The sequence below is a fragment of the Physeter macrocephalus genome, chromosome 12, assembly GCF_002837175.3.
Source record: "Physeter macrocephalus isolate SW-GA chromosome 12, ASM283717v5, whole genome shotgun sequence".
Taxonomy (NCBI): domain Eukaryota; kingdom Metazoa; phylum Chordata; class Mammalia; order Artiodactyla; family Physeteridae; genus Physeter; species Physeter macrocephalus.
Genome location: NC_041225.1, coordinates 56,381,558 through 56,406,845, shown reverse-complemented (window position 1 = coordinate 56,406,845; position 25,288 = coordinate 56,381,558). Strand labels below are relative to the sequence as shown.

At 37.1% G+C, this 25,288-nt stretch overlaps 1 protein-coding gene across 9 annotated transcripts in view; it reads left to right on the top strand.

The window, feature by feature from the left end:
- MAP4K3 (mitogen-activated protein kinase kinase kinase kinase 3) overlaps window positions 1–25,288 on the top strand; it is a 209,215-nt gene that overhangs the window by 98,565 nt on the left and 85,362 nt on the right. For 7 of the 9 annotated variants that reach the window (XR_003682283.2, XM_024118950.3, XM_024118949.3 and 4 more), the window contains 2 exons: window positions 11,504–11,594; window positions 22,904–22,968. Coding sequence is in view for 8 of the 9 variants with exons in the window: in XM_024118950.3 (XP_023974718.1) it covers window positions 11,504–11,594; window positions 22,904–22,968 (156 nt within the window). In the remaining variant the exon portion in view is untranslated. Of the gene's footprint in view, window positions 1–11,503; window positions 11,595–22,187; window positions 22,390–22,903; window positions 22,969–25,288 lie in introns of those variants that run through there. The other 2 variants (XM_028496772.2, XM_028496771.2) reach the window with 2 other exon arrangements.

Here is a 25,288-nt window from a genome sequence, read left to right as displayed (position 1 = left end):
ATTTCTTTCATCAGTGTCTTATAGTTTTCTGCATACAGGTCTTTTCTCTCCCTAGGTAGGTTTATTCCTAGGTATTTTATTCATTTTGTTGCAGTGGTAAATGGGAGTGTTTCCTTAATTTCTCCTTCATATTTTTCATCATTAGTGTATAGGAATGCAAGAGATTTCTGTGCATTAATTTTGTATCCTGCAACATTATGTGGTTTTTCTCTTTATCAGTTATTTTCATCAGATGAAATATTTGAAGAGTCATTTTCTTCATTCTCAATCCTTAAAAATACAAATATTGCTATTATAATTAATTTTTCCATATGTTGAAATATCAAGAAGTCAGTAGGATTATTAAACACTTCCTTTATATTTCTGTGTGGTATTAATTATAGTTTGAATATTTCTCCAAAAACTAAAAATTAGCTGCTGCTTCTGTGGTTTTACAAAAAATATTTTATAACTATATGTTGTAATTACTTAAAGCCAATTTTATCTTTTTATTTTTTATTTTAAAAAAATTATTTATTTATTTATTTGGTTGTGCTGGGTCTTAGTTGCGGCTCACTGACTCCTTAGTTGTAGCATGTGAACTCTTAGTTGTGGCATGCCTGTGGGATCTAGTTCCCTGACCAGGGATCGACCCAGGTCCCCTGCATTGGGAGCATGGAGTCTTATCCCCTGCGCCACCACGGAAGTCCCAATTTTATATTTTTAAAACCAGCCATTGGATTTCATGGTACCTAGTTTAAGGTAGTAATTGGATTTCCTGGTATTCTTGTAGTTTGAGATAATAAATGACAGCTTGTTTAAGGGAATCACAGCTCTGGGTAGTGAGCTGTGGTTTTACTGAAAAATATTATTTCCATTTATTGTTTCTGTAGTATGAAATGGAGTTTATAAATTGTGTATTTCGAATGGTACCACTTATCATATTAAAAGGTAAATCAAAACTCGTCTTATAGTTAAAATACTTTTACATATAGCATAAATGGATATTCCAGTTTCTCTGTGTTTAAAACAGAGGAAGATTTGTGAGTGAGTACCCATAACATGGGCCTGAGAAACCTTATTTGTTCCCCATAGTTTAAATTTAATTTTTTTCCTCTGGCCATAGGACAGTGTGTGTGTGTGTGTGTGTGTGTGTGTGTGTGTGTGTGTGTGTTGAAAAACATAGCATTAGATCTACCCTCTTAATAAATGTTTTAAGTGTATAGTGCAGCATTGTTAACTATAAGCTTAATGTTGTACAGAAGATCTCCAACATGATTGAAATTCTAGAGCTACTGAATAGCAGCTCCTCATTCACACTGCACCCACTAACCCCCGCACCCCCTGCCCAGCTCCTGGAAACCACCGTTCTACCTTCTGTTTCCATGAGTTTGACTACTTTAGATACCTCATAAGTGGAATCATATAGTACTTATCCTTCTGTGACTGGCTTATTTCACTCAGCATAGTATCCTCAAGGTTCATCCATGTTGTTACATATGCCAAGATTTCCTTCTTTTTTATGGTTGAATAATGTTCCATTATATATATATATGTACAAACACCACATTTTCTTTGTCCGTTCATGCATCAGTGGACCTCTTGGCCATTGTGAATAATGCTGCAGTGAACATAGGAGTGCAAATCTATCTTGGAAATCCTGATTTTAATTCTTTTGGTTAAATACCCAGAAGTGGTATTGCTGGATTATATGATGGTTCTCTTTTTAATTTTTTGAGGAGCCTTCATGCTGTTTTCCATTGCAGCTGCCTCATTTTACATTTCCACCAAGAGTATACAGGTGGTCCAATTTCTTCACATCCTTCTCAACCCTTGTTATTTTCTATATTTTTTTATAGTGGCCATCCTAAGTGGTGTGAGTTGATACCTCATTGTGGCTTTGATTTGCATTTCCCTTCTGATTAGTGTTGTTGAACAACTTTTCATATACCTGTGGGCCATTTGTAATGTCTTCTTTGGAGAACTGTCTATTCAAGCCCTTTGATATTTTTAATCAGGATTTGGTGTTTTGGTGGTGTTTTGTTTGTTTGTTTGTTTTGGGGTTTGTGTTTTTTTTGCTATTGAGTTGTAGGAGTTACTTATATAGTTTGGATATTAACCTCTTATCAGATATATAGTTTGCAAATATTTTCTCTTATTTTTTAGGTTGCCTTTTTGCTCTGCAACAGCTTTCTAGATTAATGTAGTCCCACTTGTCTATTTTTGCTTTTGTTCCTTGTTCTTTTCATATCATATCCAAGAAGTTATTGCTAAGACCAGTGTTAGAGATGTTTCCCCCCTATGTTTTCTTTTAGGAGTTTTATTGTTTCTGGTCTTGGGTTTAAGTCTTTAATCCATTTTGAGTTGATTTTTGTGTATGGTGTAAGAGGTGGGTCCAGTTTCATTTTTCTGCATGTGGATATCCAGTGTTCCCATCACCAGTTGTGGAAGAGACTATTCTTTCCCCATTCTGTAGTCTTGGCACCTTTGTTGAAAATCCGTTGACCATATGTGTGTGGGTTTATTTCTGGGCTCTCCATTCTGTTCCATCGGTCTATATATCTGTTTTTATGCCAGTACCATAATGTTTTGATTACTGTAACTTTGTAATATGCTTTGAAATAAAGAAGTGTGAGGCCTCCAGTTTTGTTCTTCTTTCTCAAGATTGTTTTGGATATTCAGGGACCTTTGTGGTGGTTCCATATGACTTTTAGGGTTGTTTTCCTATTTCTGTAAAAAATACCATTGAGATTTTTAGAGGGATTACATTGAATCTGTAGATCACTTTGGGTAGTATGGACACTTTAACAATATTAAGTCTTCTAATCCATGAATATGGGGTATCTTTCCATTTATTTATGTCTAATTTATTTCAGCAGAATTTTGTAATTTTAAGTGTACAGGTCTTTCCTAAGTATTTTATTCTTCTTTTATGAGATTGTAATTGAGGTTTTCTTAATTTCCTTTTCTGATTATTCATTGCTTGTGTACATAAACACAACTGATTTTTATATGTTGATTTTGTATCCTGCAACTTTGCTGAATTCATTTATTCTAACAGTGTTCTTGTGGAATTATTAGGATTTTCTACATGTAAGGTCATATCATCTGCAAGCAAGAGATAATTTTACTTCTTCCTTTCCGACTTGGATGATTTTTGTTTCTTTTCCTTGTCTCTCTGGCCACAGGACATTTAACAGGATCCACAATAGACAAAGAATCAAAAAGATGAAAATTCTTCTGGGTATATCAATTCTTAAATAAGAGCTACTTATTTTAAAATAATACCTATTACAAAACTGTCACCTCATGTTTATTTTTCCCAGATGAATTTAATTATATATTTTTTATGTTAAAAAATGATTCAGTTGGTATTTTGATTGGAATTACATTAATTCAGAGATTAATTCATGAGACAGTTGCCATCTTTACCATAGTAAATTCTTCTGTTCATAAGTGAAGTGTCTTTCCATTTTTTTTTTTTTCAGGTCTTTTAACTCCCAAAATACTTATAAATAAAGTATTTTATTAAAATGTGGCCTACACATTTTAAAGCTTCTCCTTAGATACATAATTTAATTTGATGTATGTATTCTCATTTGTTAACTTGAGGATTTTTTTTTTTAATTGTTTCTGGTCGTTTTTTTCAGTTGATTTTTGTTTGCTTACTTTCTAGGAACACAATCATATATATTGCAAATAGTGAGAATTTTGTATTTCTACTGTTCATACCACCTTATTTTTTTCACTTGTGGGTTTCAATTGCTTCATACTTCTGGAATAATTCATTAACTCTTTCAGATTGAGTGCCCCTATTATGTGTTGGAAGACAGAGTGAATAAATAAACATATAGTATATTAGATGTGATAAGTGCTGTGGAGAAAAATAAAGCAGAGTAAGGGTGTTGTGGAGTTGTTGTGGGTTTCAATTTTATATAGGGATATCAGAGACGGTCTCATCTTAAAGGCAACAGTTGAGTAGAGCCCTGGAGGAAGTGAGAAAGCAAGGCAGCTGGGAGGAAAAGAATACTGCAGGTAGCTGAAGAGAAAGTGCAAAGTTTCTGAGTCAGGAGCTGTGTATGATATTCAAGGAAGAGCAAGGAGGCCAGTGTGGCTTGAAGCAGAGTAAGAGGGAGAAGAGTAGGAGAAACGATGTAGGAGTACAAATAACAAATCATACTGGGTGATAATAATAGAGGTAATAGTTATTAAACATTATGTTTGAGCCCTTGTTCTACGTACTTAACAAGTATTCTTTCATTTAATCCTTACAATAACCTTAAGAGGGAGACACTTACCTCCGTTTCATAATGAGGAACCTGAACTCAGAGAGAGAGAGAGTATGAATATGAATGAATTTGCCCAAGATCGTACAACCAGAAAGTTGTGAAACCAAGTTTCATAGTTCAATATATTTATTTTTTTGGCCGCACCATGCAGCATGAGGCATCTTAGTTCACCGACCAAGGATCTAACCAGGGCCCCCTGCAGTGGAAGCTTGGAGTCCTAACCACTGGACAGCCAGGGAAGTCCCCATAGTTAAATATATTCTGATTCCAAAATATATGTCCTTAATCATGACACTGTGCTAGACATGGTGAGTCCAGCAGCAAAGTATAGATTTAATGTTATAGAAATAAGGGAGTTATCCATTTCAGTGAATGACAACTCCAGCTTTCCAGTTGCTCAGACCATAACTTTGAAAGTCATATTTAACTCATCTCATTTTCTCATACCCCACCTCCAACCAGACTGAACCAGTTGTGGCTCTGTCTTCAAAATAGATCCAGTTGCTGATGACATTTTGTCATCATCATTGCTCCCACCCTGGTGCAAGCCACTGCACATCTCCAGGGATTAATACATAATCTTCTAGGGACTTCCTTGGTGGTCCAGTGGTTGGGACTCTGTGCTTCCACTGCAGGGGGCACGGGTTCGATCCCTGGTTGAGGAACTAAGATCCCGCAAGCTGAGCAGCGGGGCCAAAAAAGTCTTCTAAATGATTTCCCTGCTTCCACCGTTGCTCCACCCAGCAGTCAGAGTGATACTTTTAAATCAGATTAACATGTCAGGTCTTTGCTGAAAACATTTCAACAGATTCCTGTCTCAGGGTAAAAGCCAAAGTCCTCATATATGATGTGTCCCCTCTTCATCCTCATCTTCTACACTCTCTCCCAGCTCACTCCGCTGCAGTCACAGCAACCTGCTCACCGTTCCTAGATAAAGCTGAGCAGCTTGAGCCTTTTCAGTGCTCCCTTCCCTCATTTGTATCTTCAGTCAAATCTCATCTTCCTCACCTGCTCTCTTTAACCATTCCTGCTAAATCCCTTTTCCCTCCTTTGCTTCATTTTTCACCTTAGTACTCAACACCTTCTAATGTGCTGAACAGTTTTACTGATTTATTTTGTCTATTGCCTGTCTACTTACATTAGAATATAAGCTATGCAAAGTCAGGGATTTTTTGTTTGTATTATTTTTTACTGATGCAGTCCCATTGCTGGCACATAATTGTTTAATAACGATCTGTTGAATAAATTTTTAAAAAAAGAAAAAGAAGGGAGTTATTTAAGGTTTGACTTTAAGCTGTTATAGTTATGATTGTGCACATTTTATGTCTCCTGTAAGTTTCTTAAAGTCAAGGAAAGTCTTGTTCATTTCTGGAACTCTACTCATGGTGTCTAGTACGTTCTCTTTTATATCATATTAGCTGCTCAGTGTATGGTGGTTGTTGAATGTCTTCTCAACAGGGAATGTCCTAAGAATAACTATTCATCTTTACCCAAATGAAAGCATTAGATATTTTCACAAATAACATATATACACAAATACACACTCACACACATATTTCTTTACATACTTATATGCTAAAAGGTAAATCAGATCTATAACAAGTTAACTTCCTTTACACTCTTTAAAAATTATAATTAAAAGTATTTTAAATTCTAATCTGCTCTATTGTTAGTTACCATGTAAATTAACTTTTGATACTGCAAAGAATTATTTCATTATCATGACATTTGTCAAGACACTTCTGGAAAACCATGGCAGCTTCTGAGAGTCATGAACATGTTAAACATTTAGAAGAGAGATATAAAGATGACTAAAGGAACATAAAAAAACAAAGAATTGAAGTAAACAACAAACAAAAGGTAATTGACGGTGACATGTAAACTCCTTTCCTTCATAGGGGAAAGAACTACAGAAACAGAAGATACTCACTTTACAAATAGACCAAGAGTTGGTTTCCTAAAGATTTGCCTGTTGTTTAACCTCCCAATACAGATAATCCTTACATTTCCCCTGTTTGTTTTTCATATAACCTCTACTTCCACTCAGTGTGCAGATACACATCAGTTGCCTTCATTACAATTACTCGGACTTAGATACGTAAACTGTTAAAAAGCACAAAATGGTAACGCTACCTCCCAGCCAGTAGTTCTGTTTCAACAGCTTTACCATATTTATCTAACAACAGTATTTGTGTAATTATTTGCTTTATTGAATTTTTTGCTTATTTTTTAAAAATGTGAGTGGATAGTTTATTAAGTCAAAGTGCTTATGTTAATGATAAGAAGAGTAGGTCTTATAAACTTAATACAGTTGACGCCAGTGAAAATAATTAGGCATACCAAAAAGGCAGTTAGTTGGTTATCAGTTTGATCTAAGATTATGTATTATATTGTCAAAGAAAAAGTAAATAATTGTATGAAATGTTGGAAATACGGTGATTGTCAGTTTGTATCTAAAAAGGCAAGAGGGCCTCCCCAGTGGCGCAGTGGTTAAGAATCCACCTGCCAATGCAGGGGACACGGGTTCGAGCCCTGGTCCAGGAAGATCCCACATGCCACGGAGCAACTAAGCCCATGCGCCGCAACTACTGAGCCTGTGCTCTAGAGCCCACGAGCCACAATACTGAGCCCACGAGCCACAACTACTGAAGCCCATGCACCTAGAGCCTGTGCTCCACAACAAGAGAAGCCACCCCAATGAGAAGCCCACTCACCGCAACGAAGAGTAGCCCTTGCTCGCCGCAACTAGAGAAAGTCTGCGTGCAGCAGTGAAGACCCAATGCAGCCAAAACTAATAAATAAATAAATAAACAAACAAACAAGGCAAGGAAGTATTAGGGAGTCTATGTTTTATTGTAGTTTTCAGGGAGAGACCCACCCCCATAACATTCAAGTGTCCTTTTGCTCTCCCATATTTGACTAAATATAGCTTTTTACAGGAAAGCATTGTATTAAAAAATGTGTAAAAAATCAAATAGAAATGCCTATAATCTTGTTCATTATATCTGTGCTCTATTAAAGGGACAGAGTCTCGTGTTTGTTAACCCACTAAAACATTTGTGAAGCCCCTCCTACAGTTTGGACAACCTTTTTCGTAAATGGATGGTAATAATTATATCAGTTTAGGATAATGCTAACTACTGTAATAACTAAGCTAGATCATAATATAATTTTATTTCAAGTTTATGCAATAGTTTAGAGCAGATGTTCAAGTTGTTGGATGACTTTCTTTCTTTGGGTGACTCAGGGACCCAGACTTCTTGCATTTTCTGGGACCTCACAGTGTCATGTAGCCTGCTAATGAGAAAAGAAAGAGTAGGAAAATGACACATTATTTTTGCTCACATTCCATTGGTTCTCTTGGGCACATCACGTTGACTGGGAAATGTTGTCTTCTGATGGGATAATTGCCTCTCACCAGTAACTTCCACACTATGGAAGGGAGAGCACAGATTATTTGTGAATGGCTAGCCAGCTCTTCCACAGTGATAATGTTGATAGTAATCATGTATTAGTTTCCTATGGCTATGTTAACAAGTTCTACAAACTTGGTGACTTGAAACAGCACAAATTTATTCTCTTAAAGTTCTGGAATTTAAAAGTCCAAAGTGTGTTTCACTGGGTCAAGATCAAAGTCTTAGCAGGGCTGCCTTCCTCTGAATACTCTAAGGGAGAATCAATTTCCTTGCCTTTTCTAGCTTCTAGAGCTGCATTCCTTGCATTCGTTCATTCTTGGCCTCTTCCTCCATCCTCAAAGCCAGAAACATAGCATCTTGCTCCTTGCCTTCTTACAGTCAAGTCTCCGCCTCTTCTTATAAGGACACTTGTGATTACATTAAGGGCCCACCCAGATAATTCACGATAATCTCCCCATCACAAGATCCTTAACTTAATCATACTTGCACGCCCCTTTTTGCCATGTATGGTAACGTTCACAGGTTTCAGAGGTTAGCACCTGGCCATCTTTGGGGCCATTATTTGGCCTACTACAGGTAGTTAACATTTATTGAACACTTAGTATTGTGTCATGTTTATTCTGAGAACTTTGCATGTGTAAGTTTGTATTTTTCTGCCTGTCTACTTGATTTATTCATGATCTGCTCTACTTGTAGGCTTGCTTATTTTTCTCAATTAGGTTTTGTTTTTATTTTTGCCATTCTTTGGAAGATGTATTCTTCACTTTAATGTCAAAAATTTTACCGAAAACTCATAGACTCTCAGAATTGGAAAGAATTTTTCAAAATTATCTTGTCTAACCATCCCATTGGGGGGGGCTGTTAATTTATCCTTTAGAATGTATTTCTCTTGAACTTTGAAGAAAGTCCTTTAACTCTGTTAGGCTCCTTTGGATTAATTAATGTATTAAACTGCTTTCTTTTTTCCTGCCCAAATCTACCTTTTTTCAGTTACCTTTAAAAATCAAATTGTGGAATTTTTCTTTGGATTTTTTCCCCACAAAAATACTGAATTTAATTTGGCCATTGTCATAATCACATGGAGATGACTTAATAGGACAAAAAGGATGCACTTTGGATCAATAACATTTCCTGGGAAAGACGTAGTTCAAGGCTTAAAAAGCCATTCGTAGATTTTAGTGAAACCACAGGAGTAGCAAACAAACAATTGTATAAAACATGCTAATAACTGGATGAAATTAAACCAAAAGCAGATGCTCCTGATTTAGAGTCATCACGTAGTAGAATTATGTGCTATGATTATGATTATGCTATTATTATGATTCATTCAGGTAACAGCTTCATTGATTGCATATTAGGTGCTAGGGATACAGAAATGATGAAGGTATCATCCTGTCCTAGACGATGTAACACTCCAGTGAGGACATAGACATGAAGACATTGATGCAGTGATGCTTACAGGTATAATAGAAACCACAACTCAAGGTGGCTTAAACAGCATAAGGAGTTTATTGGTCATGAACAGGTATATCTGAAAATTACCAGGCAGATGAGGCTTCCTGTAGTAGCTCAGTTACGCTGGTCATGTGCCTTTTTCCTTCCCCCCTTTTCATGTTTCTTCTCAGTGTTTTCTGCAGATCAGTGGCTGCCTTGGAGGTTGTGTGACGACTAACAACTTCAGGGCTGCTCCTAGAAAGAGAGCTGCTGTCTTCTAACTATTAAACTAGTCCTAGAGTTCAGGCTGACTGTATCAACTTTGATCTCATGTAAGCCAGTCACTGAATTGGGGAAAAGTATAATCGAAAGGCAGGTGAAAAGCAAAATTTAGAACTTTCAAAGTATTTCGTATATCCCTGAAAATTGGAGTTAGTCTCATTATGGCTTTATTATGTTTATCTTGGATTTTTCTTAATATACTGAATCAGAAATTCTTACTGTTGGGAAGTAAACCCAGAAGATCCTAGTTCAGTGATTTTCTTTTGAGATTTTGAAGGCATAAAAATTTTCTATTCTCCCTTTGGAGAACTTTGATTTTGTACTCATTTCATTGCAGAAATTACGGATCTGACATACTGTCTCTTCTCTACTACTTCTTCCCTTGTCACTGGGGCAGTAAGGTTGGTTTTGATATTGAGTTCAGATGGTTCATGGTTAGGCTACTTTCAAGCCTCGGTTACGTTTACAGTAGGAAAATGCCAGGCCATAAGTGTCAGGGCTTGCCATAACAACCTCATATTTAAGATTTAAACTTTAGTTTGGGAAACCTATTTTTGATTTTGCCACTAATATACATTTAATCAGGCTATTCATAGTATATAATGCTTTAAAAACTGAATTAGTAATACAGAGCTGCTTTGATTTCAATGTCAGCAATTCCACGTGTTCTCTTTCTGCTTAGTCTCTGGTTTACCACATTTGCGTTCATGGCAGTTCTGTCTCTCTCCATGACAAATGATCATTCAGGAACCAGGAACATGTGTGACACTGTTATAGGATTGCCAGATCTTATTTTGAAGAATATGGGCAGGGAGGGAGTAGAAGGAGAGAGATACTTGCTTATAGTCTGACCAGGCTTAAATACAATCCCATTCTACATCCCAACAAAGCTGGAGCAAGGCACTCGAATACAGGATAGGCCTGTGGGCGGGGGGCGGGGGGCCTTCTGGTAAACCAGTACTGCTAGAGTAAGGCCTCTCAGCTCTACCAAGAGAGCTGTGGAGGTACGTTTGATAGTCTCGGGGTATAAGGGTTCCTGCCCTAACTTAAAAAAGAATTGCTTCCTTGTGCAAAATTATATTAAATGTTGGGACTTCCCTGGTGGCGCAGTGGTTAAGAATCTGCCTGCCAATGCAGGGGACACGGGTTCATGGAGCAACTAAGCCCGTGCGCCACAACTACTGAGCCTGCGCTCTAGAGCCCATGAGCCACAACTACTGAGCCCATGTGCCACAACTACTGAAGCCCACGCGCCTAGAGCCCGTGCTCCACATCAAGAGAAGCTACCACAAGGAGAAGCCCGCAGACCACAACAAAGAGTTGCCCCTGCTCGCCACAGCTAGAGAAAGCCCACGCGCAGCAACGAAGACCCAACGCAGCCAAAAATAAATAAATAAATAAAATTATATTGAATGTTATTTGCTAAGAAAGGGAAAACATAATGTATTTCTAGTGAATTATATGATGATTATATCCCAGGCATAATTGTAATAATAGCAAATGCTTATCTAGTGCTTACTCTGTGTCAGATACTGTTCTAAGCATTTTACATACATTAGCCCACTTAACCCTTACAATAGCCATATGAGATAGATTATTATTAGTTTTATCCCTATTTTACAGAGGAAGAAATTGGCACAGAGAGGTCAAGTAACTTGCCCAAGTTCATACAGCTTAGTAAGGGACAGAGTTGGGATTTGAATCCAACATAGTCTGGGACCAGAGTTCATACTTTTTAATCATTGTACTTTACTTTCTGTCAAGATAGGACTGAAATTGTCATTAAAAATAATATCAATAGGGCTTCCCTGGTGGCACAGTGGTTGAGAGTCCGCCTGCCGATGCAGGGGACACGGGTTCGTGCTCCGGTCCGGGAAGATCCCACATGCCGCAGAGCGGCTGGGCCCGTGAGCCATGGCCGCTGAGCCTGCGTGTCCGGAGCCTGTGCTCCACAACGGGAGAGGCCACAACAGTGAGACGCCCGCGTACCGCAAAAAATAAAATAAAATAAAATAATAACAATAACATTTTTTACGTTTTGAAACAAATCGACATTTTGAAATTTACCTACTAAATATTCAACTTGCTTATTTTTTATTCTAGGAGAAGACTTTGCAGTTGTGCAGCAAGAAATTATTATGATGAAAGACTGTAAGCACCCAAATATTGTTGCTTATTTTGGAAGCTATCTCAGGTACATTGTTTGTTTCCCTTATGAAAAGCAGTAATGATTTCCATCACCTAATACATTTAACAAAATAAAGTTAGCTCTAATACCATGTTTTGTAGTTTTCTTCATGCTTTGAAAATAAGATATTTTCATATGAATGGAATTTTTATTTATGACCTCTTTATGTTAATTCTGTAATCAATACCATAGTCCGTGATTTGTCTTTTATACTCTTGGGAATTCTGGGTGTAGTTTCAATGAGGAAGCTGGCAAGTAAAAACTGACTTTTATGGTTAGTCTTCCTGTGGTAGACCAGAGACCTAAATATGCCATTCTGTTGTCCCTTTCTTCTAGTCTTGGGTGAATTTACAAAGTATATCTGTTGTTTTTATTAGAACCTTTAGAACCTTGTTTTTTCTTTTGTGCTTCTAGCCTCAAAGTATTGCATCATCCCTTCCCTTCATTTTATCTGGAGGACTAGGAATTATAATTATTTTACTAACTTCTTATTTTCCCAGGTCCTAAAGTGAACTTAGAAAGACTGAATTTGCCGCCCCTTGTTTTGGTTTGGCAGGACCAAGCCAGGTTCCCCAGGTCATATTCCATAGGGGATGACCACAGGGCCAAATCTTGTGTTTCCATTCACTTCTGTATGCAGTTGAGTTGAGCACTGTGACCTAGTTGTTTCCAAGGTTCCTTCCAAAGGGGAAGGATTAGAGAATGTTTTCTTAGGTATTTAAAAAACTCTTCTGTTTGGTTCCCATATACTGTAGGGTAAGAATAAGGATGTATCTTATTACAGCTCCCATTCTGTCTGTGAGCCAAGTACAAAACACTTCTTTTCTGATGCAGGCACAGCATATGGAAAAGACGGGGCACTTCTGCCCTCTCTTCCTTCCAGCTTGTGAAAGGCCAGGCGGACCAGCTCTTCTTGATTCTGACCGCTCTTGGATAGCTCTGATTGCCCACCTTCATCGAGGTCAAAGGGTGGGTTTAATGGGGACTTTAGTTCACGTAGGGACAGGTGCTACCCCGAGGTCAGTGGCTGTTAAACATTTTGAATGGGTTCTTTAACAGCCAGTTTAAAACTGCTTTAATGGTGGGTGGTTCAGACAACAACCTAACAACAGTTTCTGCGTCAGTTTTTATCTTATGGACAGACCCAGCACAGGCAGTTACTCCGTCAGCTCAAAGAAGTCTCTTACAATCATTTAAGCTCATGATACAAATAACTGATTTCTGCCAACACATGTAAATTGTCACTTCAAAACAATTTGTTTCACTGTTATTGGTCCTAACAAAATGATCCTACTTAGACTCATTTGGGAGAAGCATTACAAAGTTTTCTTCCCCCAAGAGCAAACAGATCATTTTTTAAGAGTTTTTGTGTTTCCCCAGGAACATTGAACTGAGAATTTCTCAAATATGGTCTGAGTCTCCCAGAAGTATGGGACCATCCAAAGCCTAACCTGTTATTCCAGGAGAGCCCCACCCACTTACATGGCAACCTTGGTGTGGTGAAATGAGCACGATCTTTTTGCCACAGAGACAATAGTATAGTTGGTAGTTTAGAGCTTGAGTTCTGGAGTCAGGCTGGTTGGGTTAGTTGAGTCCTGACTCCATCACTTACTAACTTTGTGACTTATGGCAAATTACTTAACCACTCTGTGCCTCCATTTCCTCATCTATAAAATAGATGAGGAAATGGAGGCACAGAGTGGTTAAGTAATTTGTAAAATTACTTAACCAGTAAAAATAAGGATAATAATAATAGATACATGATGTGATAACTACAGGGGTAATTGGTAAATACAAGTAAAGTGTTAAGAACAATGGTTATTAGAGCATAATAAATGCTCAATAAATGCTAACTTGTATTACTACTACTGTTGCTATGATTACTATTACTGTTAACTGTTTTTTAAATACCATCAGGTTAGTGCCTAATTTGATCTTTTCAACAACACTCTTAGGAATATTACTCTATGGTAAATATTATTTCCATTTTACAAATAAGGTGTTTGGGAGTTTCACATCGAGTATTTAGTTCACAGTCTCATTTCACGTTATTGACAGAGGAGGGTCTTAGTTCTTTCTGTGGTATTGTGCTTATGGATCACATGACTTTTGACTTGGCCTTTCTACTTCCTTGCCAAAAAAGCTGACCAAATAAACTTCCAGTATTTCACACCCACCCACCCCAGCCCCCAAAACTCAAAAAGTAACGCTAAGCTAAACTGGACATTTGACTTTCTGGGTTGCTTAGGCAAGAGCCTTCCCACACAGGTTAGGCAGCAAAACGTTTGATCTTGTTACCGGAATACAGAATTCCTTTTGGGTTTGTATTCATTTTTGTTGAGGCTTGGGGCAAAATAGCACAACTCTGTAGTAACACACTCTTTAACCTTAACCATGAGACATGCTACAAGAGAGCCAATTTGAGGTTATGCCTAACAAAAATTGTACTTACTTTTAGATATCAGGAACCATGTATTCTGACTGTATTTTGAATATCCTTTTTTAAAAGTAAACCTTTTACTTTTGAAGTAAAAAAAGTAAAAGTAAACCTTTTACTTTTGAAACCTTTTACCTTTGAAGCAAAGTATACATACAGAACAGTGTGCAAATTTCTGTTTTGTGTGTAACTCGATGGATTTTTTTTTAGAGGATACTTTTATTTTAATCTAAGTATAAGAATACAGAGAGCAAAACTGCCCAGAAACCATAGTGAAACAGGCAAAATTAGGGTCATTCTTTTTTTTTTTAATAAAGCGTGTTCATTTGGAGTTGTATGATCTGATATAGGAAAACTGATTTAAATATATAATTTTATTCTGTAACGTGTAGTTGATGAAAGTGATACGAAAGCAAATGGTAGTATAATGTGGAACAGCGATTAATCCTCTCTTTCTTTAGCTCTTTTCTTCTATAGAAATTCTTCCCTGCTTCACTAATTAAAGTCTAGACTCAGGCAAACTTGGACTATGGGATAATGATTAGCCTTGTGGGGTGTTAGAGCTAGAAGGGACTAACAGGTCTTGTCACTTAGCCCACTTTTTTTTTTTTTTTTTTTTTTTTTTTTTTGCTGATAGAAGAGAGACTGATGGATAAGTGACTTCTTTAGGTTATCCAGCTACTCATTGTTGGTGCTGGGATTTAAACCTGGCTCTGCAGGTACCTAGCCAACAGTCTTTTTGGTATACATATTACTTAGTCCAGAAATGGCAGATTTAGTCTCAAAGGGAACATGGTTTCTTGGCTTCTTTTTCATTACTGAATGATTTTTCAGAAGGCAAAGAGCTTGTTTGTTTGAACTTGATACAAACCCCCTAAAATATATACTGTTCTTATTGACCTTCTTCCTTCTATCTTGTTGCCATTATAGCCTATTATAACAAATTTGGAGAAAAAAATTGAGTAAACTGAAGTAACATGGTTTGACCGTTAATAAATTTCCCCTCCAGGAAATCAGACTTAACTCTATGAATTTACTGAATAGATGACCAGCAAATAATTAAGTTCAGAAGCGTATTTTATAACAGGGTTATAGTGAGCTATGCTCACTTCCCAAAGAAATACTGAGACTGAGCTCCTGTAAAACAGAAGCAGCCTAATACCCTTGATGGGGCCTTCCTTACTTGCTCTTCAGTATCATTAAAAGCCTGTGTTTATTAAGTGCCTAATTACACATACTGTACAACAAGAACTGGATAGAGAAAACTTTTCTCTGAAAGTTTAGAATTTAAAGTAAATAGTCCTGGTTTGGTATATATTTTTATCTGTGTATTTCTGTGTGTATATTTATAAAACAACAGAGTTAAATCACCATAGACCTATTCTTTATTCTCAGTAGAGCTAAACTATTGCTTCTTTTAAGCAAAGAATGATCTTAACTTCAGATTCTTCTAAGCATTCCTTAGCCCAGCATATCCTTTAAGAATAAATTAAGAAAATTGGAACATTCCTTTCTAGTTTGAACTCATAATGCTCAGCTTTGAATAACAGCAAATGATCCTCAAAAGGTAAGCTGTCAGAAGATCAGATCCATACACTGAAAACACTTTTATTTAGATCAGATATTTTAAACCTTTGAAATCCAGAGTACCAGTTTAGATGAACATGATTTAGCTCATAGTAATAATATATTTATAAATCATCACCACTTACAGAGTGTTTTTACATTATTTCTTAGGATGTCTAGAGTGCTGTATTGATTTCTGGAGATGTTAAGATAGATAAAACAGTCCTTGCCTTTAAGGAGCTTACTACTGAATAGAAAAAATAGACATGAGCAAATAATTGCAATGCTAGGTGCAGTAATCATTTTGACGTAAGATATAAAGTGATAAAGATGGTAGAATATCTGATTTTGTCAAAGGGAATCAGAGAGAGCTCTTTGAATGATGTTATTCCCAAATACTGGGTGTTAAAGGATTAGTATGCATTTACTGTGGTGTGTATATGTATGTAGAAAATTGTAATTTCTGACAAAGGAAATGGATGCATGAAAAAATCATGAAGTGTTCAGGAGATAGCTAATAATCTCATATTAGAGTTTAAGGGGAAAGGGTGTAGTTCAGCAGGTTAAGGCTGTGGAGATTTAGGCAAAAAAGAAACCTTTTATGCCTTAATTAGGACCTATATGTATTGAGCATACTTGTTGGAAGGTTTTAACACAGAGGTAGTATGTTCTATGGGGGGATGGACTTGGGGTGTAGGGTATTGAGACAGGAGTCAGTTAATTGTATACGGTACATTTATTACAGTAATCCAAGAAAGAGATGGTAGTCCCTTGAGTTATATAGAAACTGGAAGAAATTTTTTTTCAAGAGCCAGAGACAGGACTTGCCAGGGAAACCACAGAATCTTAACTGAAAATGCGTTTTTGAATGCTCACACTATGAAAATAAAAATTACAGTTAAGTCACTTTAATTTATACCCAGCCTACTGTCTTTTTTTTAAAAAGGAAACTTAATTTTGGAATATGTTAGATTTACATAAAAGTTGCAAAGACAGTACAGAATTCTTGCAGCTTTCCCTGTTGTTCACATCTTACATAACCCTGGGACATTTGTCAAAACTAAGAAATTAACATTGGTACAATAATATTAGCTAAACTAAGATACTGCATTTGGATTTTACCAGTTTTTCACTAATGGTCCTCTTTAAGTAAGAAATTTGGTGGAACTACCTTATGAGATACTTCTTTATACCAGTATTGCTGGGGTATTTCTACGGAACATTTGTTCAGAGGGATGCTAATATGTGAAAAAATGGGTCTATGGAAAAAATAATTTGGGGATGTAGCGAACTAAACAAAATTAGGGAAGTTGTATTTCTTCTTTCTCTTCTTCATTTTCCCTCTCCCCTCTGCTCTGTTATCTTTTCCCCTTCCTCCTCTTCTCCATTCTCCCCTTCCCAACTTTCCATCCCCTTTCTTCCCCTCTTTCTAATCTTCCTCCTCCTTTTCCCACCTTTTCTTCCCTCTCCACACCTACTCCTTCCCTTTCTCCTTCTATTCTGTGCCCCACTCCCACCCCACAGGATTTCTCAGAGACCTTAAAATACCAGTGGCATTGTTAATTTCCAAGAGAAGAGAAGACTATAGTATATGACATTTCTAAAACTGATTTAACTGTGCAGTGGTTTCTTTTGGGGAACATACTTCACATAGGACTGCTGTCCAATGACCCGTTCTTTGTCAAATATTATGCCAAACTGGGAGTGTTAGGTATAATTATAGAGAAATAGGTCACCTTGTATCCCCTGAATACATAGCTACCCCTCATTGTTAAAGGGGAAGAAGGTGGATGGGTTATGTATAACTTTTTGGAATGCGGTCATTTTTGCCTATTTGTTTAAAAATGAACCAAAACATTTTAAATTCAGCACACATTAACATGAGCTATCCTAAATTAAAACATCTAGCAGTTATTAAACTTTTCATTTTTCACATTGACAGTTGAGGTTACAGTTGAATTATTTTGCTGAATGTGGTGGAGTAGCCATTGGCAAGTGCTTTGGTCAACAAGATAACCTACAGTAAAGTACAGGGTACTGCAGTGTGGGGCATGGCTAGGCATCCTGTCCCAGGGGGAATGACTGGTATGCTAGTTTCTAGCAGACATTTGAGAGCTGTTTATCCTTGGTGATCATGCTCATATTTTATTTTTCTTTTTAAATCATGTTATATTTGGGCAAAATATATAGATAATTATACTTAGTTCAGTGTGGGAAGATTAAAAGGTGTGTTTTAGAAATGTTAAGCTCTTTAATTTAATGAAATAGTTATTAGAATGTTAGTTCCCATATGCTCTAGTAAACATTGAACTAGAAGATGAAAATAGTGAACTTTTACCCCCTCTACCTATTTTTCTATTCCTTGTCAGATAGAAAGATAATTTTACAGAATAAGAAAGAAGAATTCTAAGGATTTGTTGAGCCAAAGAATTAATAGTGATATATTGTATATTTACCTCAGTGATTAATTTTATTTTAGTTCAAATACCCAGTGACAAAGATTTTGTAATTTATTGGCCTGCATCAAATGGACTGATTTGATTCAAGTCCTTTCCCGTTAGGCAGATGGCTTGGTGAGTGACCAAAAGCAAATGCAGATTTACCATCACAAGAGAGACATTCATGGAACAGATGGAAGTCATTTTTCTAATAGACTCTGAATATTCAGGCATTTTTGATAATAGCAGACTTAACTAAATAGAATGTTGTAAAGGTAAAGTGTTTTAGGCATCTTAAAAGGTAAAGTATTAAATATATAATTATGATTTTTTTTTCTCAGTCTGTGAGTTGGAAAGTCATTTTACATAGAGTGAACAGAAAATTGTGTTTTTAAGCAAGGTGGGAAAGGGGGTAGACCAGCTTCAAGTAGAGGATGGTATAATAAGAAAAATGTAAGAAAGCAGAGAACTCTTTTCCTGCATCCATTTTCTTTACAAAGGAGAATTGTTTTCAAACTGGAAAGGGTAGGAAAATAATGCTTAATAAAAGCATTATTAAGAAGGAATTGAAGTACAGATAGGTGAGTAGATAATTATAGAGCACCAGACACTTTAAATGAATGTAAGCCTTTTAGATTTATATAAATTATATCTCATTACTATACTGAAAATATAGCAGACATGATTGTCATCCACTGTTGGTGAGTGTCTTGACAAATAGGAGGGGCGTCAAAAGATCAGCATTGACCAATTTGCAAAGGAAAGGAAAAGGTGATTTCTAGAAAATACAGACCATTAAACTTGATGTCAGTCATCTGGCCCCAGCAAACATCTAAGATAAATTATTATTATTATTTTTAAATTTATTTATTTATTTTATATTTATTTTTGGCTGTGTTGGGTCTTCATTTCTTTGCGAGGGCTTTCTCCAGTTGCGGCGAGCGGGGGCCACTCTTCATCGCAGTGCGCGGGCCTCTCACTGTCGCGGCCTCTCCCGTTGCGGAGCGCAGGCTCAGTAGTTGTGGCTCACGGGCCTAGCCGCTTCGCGGCATGTGGGATCTTCCCAGACTGGGGCACGAACCCGCGTCCCCTGCACTGGCAGGCGGATTCCTAACCACTGCGCCACCAGGGAAGCCCTAAGATAAATTATTAATCACATAATTAATGAGCGCTTACAGGAAGGAAGTGGTGATTAGCATAACTTTAGTAAGAAGTTATGTCAAATCAATCCCATCTCTCTTCTATTTTTTTCTTAAAAAAAAGAAAAAGGCAAGTTTACTTAATTACACCTTCACTGAGTTCCAGGAGCAGTTTAAGGTGCCTCACATAAATAAAACACAACAAGACAAAATATAACAAAAGGAGTAGAAAACAGCTTACGTTTATTGGGCGTATAGTCCAGGTCCTTTACTGAGCAGTTTACATGTTTTTTCATTTTATCCTGAGCAGACCCCAAAACAATTCAGCCAGTTTCTGTGAGATGTGAGAAGTCCCTGCTGCCTGTTGCTTAAGCCCTTGAGGCAGGAATTTTATATGAAAGTTTCATGTGCAGCAGATGTGAAAATATTTTAGAGCAGTAGTTCTCAAGCACTTCGGTCTTAGAACCCCTTTTATTTTACACTCTTAAAAATGATTGAGTACCCACAAAGAGCTTTGGTTTGTGTGGGTTATATCTACTGATATTTACTATATTAGTTATTAAAATTGAGAAACATTTGAAACAAGAATACATAAGCACATATTCCAGTAGCTGTCAGAGGGATGACATCATTATCACACTTCCTGCTCCTGTAGCGTCTGGAAAACTCCACTGTATTTTCAAGACAGAGTGCAAAGGGCAAATAATTTTTAGTGTTGTTATGAAAATGAGTTTGACTTTGCTGACCCCCTGAAAGGATCTGCAGGACTCTCAGAAGCCCCCAGACCACACTTTGAGAACCATTGTTCTAGAGGAAGGATTCAGTCTAGAGAGATCAGACTATGAAATCCTGAATTACACATATTAAATTGGAGTCTAAGCATCATTTCAAAAAATATTGGTTGATAGACTTGCCAGAGTTTTATACCTCAGTTTAAGCAAAGGCACAGAGAGGTGCCAAATGGTCATTCTGAGCAGTCTACATAGTTAGAGTGCCATTCATGTCACCAGTGGAAAAATTACTCCTAATGTTCCTTAAGCTCATTAGTAAACTCAGTAATGCAGGTCCACATAGTTTATAAGCAAAGCTCTTGCTCCTGATTAGGGACTTTCTAACCAACGACTTCTGGAGCGTGGGGTAGGAGGGGTGTATTTACAATTAGAAATAGTGTCACAATAGTGTCTCCAATTATTTTAAGTAAAATAATTGGAGAGCTAATAAGATGCATGTGAAAACGTCTTTTTTTTTTTTCTTTTAAGAATGAAATTTTTGTGACCACCGAGAGGGGTGGGATAGGGAGGGTGGGAGGGAGGGAGACGCAAGAGGGAAGAGATATGGGAACATATGTATATGTATAACTGATTCACTTTGTTGTAAAGGAGAAACTAACACACTATTGTAAAACAGTTATACTCCAATAAAAATGTTAAAAAATAAAAAGAATGAAATTTAACAAATAAGGACAAGGTCCTGTGCATAGTTTCAGTGAACCAGATATACAAATAGGGAGCTAGAAAGGAAACTCTTCTGACCACTTTTGTGTAAAAAAAGATCTAGAGGTTTTAGTTAACTTCAAACTGCAAACCAGCAGTTGAATGCAGTTGCTAAGAAGCTGAAGTTAATAAGAAATAGAAGTGTTCATATAGAGGACATAATTGTTCGATTCTCAGGGGGATTTCGATTTCTCCCTGTGTAACAGTCACCAGTCATAAATGCCTTCATCGTTTTGTATGAGACCATGCATCTGCCAACCCCAGGCATCCATTCTGAGAGTTATTCAAACCAGGCCACTGAGCAACTAGGTCATACTTTACCGTCAGCTGTCATGCCTCAGTTTCATTGGTATGTGGACCACTTGTGAATTTGATGTCCTGATTTCTTTCTCTGGGCTTCACTATCTTCAGCTTTGCCTCTAGAATCATGGTACTTTTTACTCTGTACTCTTTTAAGTTTGCTGACCTTCACACTGACAGGTTGTGTTCCCTTGATATATGGTGCATGGTCCATCACACCCAACCAAGTCAGCTCACCTCTCAGGTCTGCTTAATCACACCACCACTGCCATATGTGGTCCAATCCTGATAACAGCTCCACTTGTTAATGCACTGTTCATGCAGTATTCAGACTAGTACTTGATTCTGGGTGCCGCATTTTAAGAGACATTGACAAACTAGAGACTATCCAGATGAAAGTAACTAAACTGAGGAGTCTGCAAACCAACCATTGTTTTACAGTGTGACCTCAGCCTATTCTAGCTTCACTTCCTGCCATTCTCTCTTCAGGTAGCCTGAGTTCAATTCACACTAAATCACCCAGTCTCTAAAATGTGGCATCAAATTTTCATTCTTTTGCACAGGCCCTTTCCCTGTCTCTTAGTGGTGAATTCCTACTTTAACTTCAAGACCCAACTCAAATGTTATTTCCCTTAAAATTTCCATTGACTCTCCTAATTATTTTTACCTCTGGGTTCTCACAGAACTTTATACATGCCTGGATTGTGCATTGGTCAAACTATAATCCAGTCCAAGGGTCAGCAAACCTTTTCTGTAAATGACCATATAGTAAATATTTTAGGCTTTGTGGACTTTGTATGTTCCTCTCTGTCACAGTTGCTCACCTCTGCTGTTTTAGTACAAAAACAGCCATAGATAATATGTAAGTGAATGAGTGTGACTGTATTCCAATATAACTTTACATGGACACTAAAATTTGAATTTCACAGAATTGTCACATGTCAAGAAATAATATTCTTCTTTTGAAAACCCTCCCTAACCGTTTAAAAGTATGAAAACCATTCATAGTCGCTGGGCTCTACAAAATCAGGCGGCAAGCTAGATTTGGCCCACTGGCCGTAATTTGCTGACCCTGGATCTAATCGATTTGTTTATTATTTCAATTACTCATGCATTCATTCATTTATGAAATAAATATTCATTTACTGGTATCCTTCTAGGCACTGTGAATGCAGTGGTAAGAGACACCAACGTACTATTAAGACAGAATCTTTCTTCTGTGTTAGGCTGAGCTTGCTGAGTTCAGAGACTTCCTATTCCATCTCTGCCCCCCAAGAAGAGTACATTTCCTGTTACATTTTGAGATGAAATAATGAATGATTCAACAAAGGACTATGCGATAATGGCTTTGCTAATTATTTCTCCTGTGACTATGTGGTTATGCTGTCTTATAATGTGAATGTGAAAGAGAAATGCTACTAAAGACAAGTGAGTGATAAATTTTTAACAAAGGTTATTTTGGAAAGATCTTTGTTGAGTCTAGATATGAGGGTAAAGTTTACATTTTGTCTGTTTTGTCAATGAGAAAGCTATCAAAGTGATATACTTTGAGATGTATTGGCTATTCTCTGATGAATCTTCTTTATATAATTTTTGGTATGAACCTTTTAATTAACATTTAACTTTCATAATGCAGTCATATGGTAGATGGATAAACTGTGAGGGAGGGGACTTTTTAACTAAAGGAACATTTTCTCTCATTTGGATGTGACAAATGACATCTTTACATCCTACAAATCGTGTATTTTAAGGATTAAAACCTTGGGTTGAGTTATAGTAACACATTATGTTAAGTAATTTATTTACTCATAGAGATTAGCTTTTCTCTTAGCACATTGCATTTATGTGGTTTTTCAAGTTATTGGCATACAACCTTAAAATACTTGTTACTTCAAATAACTTTAATCATGAAAATGTGATAATGCTTATTTTCTTTTTACAGGCGAGATAAACTTTGGATTTGCATGGAGTTTTGTGGAGGTGGTTCTTTACAGGATATTTATCATGGTAAGACCAAAGTAAATGTGAAAGAGATTAAGTAGAATTTCTTAAAATATAGTTATTTACTATGTTAAACATTAATGTTGTTTTGAGGAGAGTGTGTTTTATCATTATGCTATTTGGATACATAAGGAAATGTAAGATATATACAGACGAAAGGAGCGTTCACTTTATAAGTTGAGAAATTACACGCAGTTGAATTATTTGTTAATTCTAAAGAAGGCATATTATTTATAGTTAGTTCAGTGGAATAGGAAACAGGAAAGGATAGATTTTCTGGAACTGTTTTAGAAGGCTTAATGAAGAAAGTGGGCTTTACATTGGTCTTTAAAAGATAGGTAAACCATGGATACAAAGAAGAGACACAAGTGTACTCCAGGAGTTGAAATAGCACAGTGATGTGAAGGTGTGACATGTTAGATCACTCTCACTGGTCTGTCTGGGGTGTATTTGGAGAGTGTGGTCAGATCTAGAGAGCCTTGAAAGCCAGAAGGAGGGACTTCCCTGGCGGTCCAGTGGTTAAGACTCCACACTTCCACTGCAAGGGGCACAGGTTGGATCCGTGGTTGGGGAACTAGGATACTGCATGCCGTGCCGCATGGCCAAAAGAAAGCCAGAAGGAAAAACATGAGAACATTTCTGCTTCATGAAGAGTTATTTCTGAGACTTCCCTGGTGGCACAGTGGTTAAGAATCCACCTGCCATTGCAGGGGACATGGGTTTGAGCCCTGGTCTGGGAAGATCCCACATGCTGCAGAGCACCTAAGCCCAGGTGCCACAACTACTGAGCCCACGTGCCACAACTATTGAAGCCCGCGTGCCTAGAGCCCATGCTCCACAACAAGGTAAGCCACCGCAATGAGAAGCCCGTGCACCACAACAAAGAGTAGCCCCCGCTTGCCACAACTAGAGAAAGCCCACACACAGCAACAAAGACCCAACACAGGCAAAAAATTAATTAATTAATTAATTAATTTTAAAAATTTTTCAAATGTATTGTTAAAAAAAAAAGTGAAGAGCAGACAGCAGAAGCAAGAAGAACTACAGTCCTGCAGCCTGCGGAACGAAAACCACGATCACAGAAAGACAAAATTAAAAGGCAGAGGACTATGTCCCAGATGAAGGAACAATATAAAACCCCAGAAAAACAATTAAATGAAGTGGAGATAGGCAACCTTCCAGAAAAACAATTCAAAATAATGACAGTGAAGATGATCCATGACCTCAGAAAAAGAATGAAGGCAAAGATCGAGAAGATGCAAGAAATGTTTAACAAACCCTAGAAGAATTAAAGAACAAACAGACAGAAATGAACAATAAAATAACTGAAATGAAAAATACACTAGAAGGAATCAATAGCAGAATAACTCAGGCAGAAGAACGAATAAGTGATCTGGAAGACAGAATGGTGGAAATCACTACCGCGGAACAGAATAAAGAAAAACAAGAAATGAAGACAGCCTAAGAGACCTCTGGGACAACATTAAATGCACCAACAGTCACATTTTAGGGGTCCCAGAAGGAGAAGAGAGAGAGAAAGGACCCAAGAAAATATTTGAAAAGGTTATAGTCAGAAACTACTCTAACATAGGAAAGGAAATGGCCACCCAAGCCCAGGAAGCGCAGAGAGTCCCAGACAGGATAAGCCCAAGGAGAAACACACAGAGACACGTTGTAATCAAATTGACAAAAATTATTAAAAGCAACAAGAGAAAAACGAAAAATAACATACAAGGGAATCCCCATAAGGTTAACAGCTGATTTCTCAGCAGAAACTCTACAAGCCAGAAGGGAGTGGCACGATATATTTAAAGTGATAAAAGTGAAGAACCTACAAGCAAGAATACTCTACCCAGCAAGGTTCTCATTCAGATTAGACAGAGAAATCAGAAGCTTTACAAACAAGAAAAAGCTAAGAGAATTCAGCACCACCAAAGCAGCTCTACACCAAATCCTAAGGGAACTTCTCTAAGTGGGAAACACAAGAGAAGAAAAGGACCTACACAAACAAACCCAAAACAATTAAGAAAAAGGTAATAGGAACATACATATTGATAATTACCTTAAATGTGAATGGATTAAATGCTCCAACCAAAAGACACAGGCTTGCTGAATGTATATAAAAACAAGACCTGTATATATGCTGTCTAAAAGAGACCCACTAAAGACTTAGGGACACATACAGACTGAAAGTGACGGGATGGAAAAAGATATTCCATGCAAGTGGAAATCGAAAGAAAGCTAGAGTAGCAATACTCATATCTGATAAAATAGACTTTAAAATAGAGAATGTTACAAGAGACAAGGAAGGACACTACATAATGAT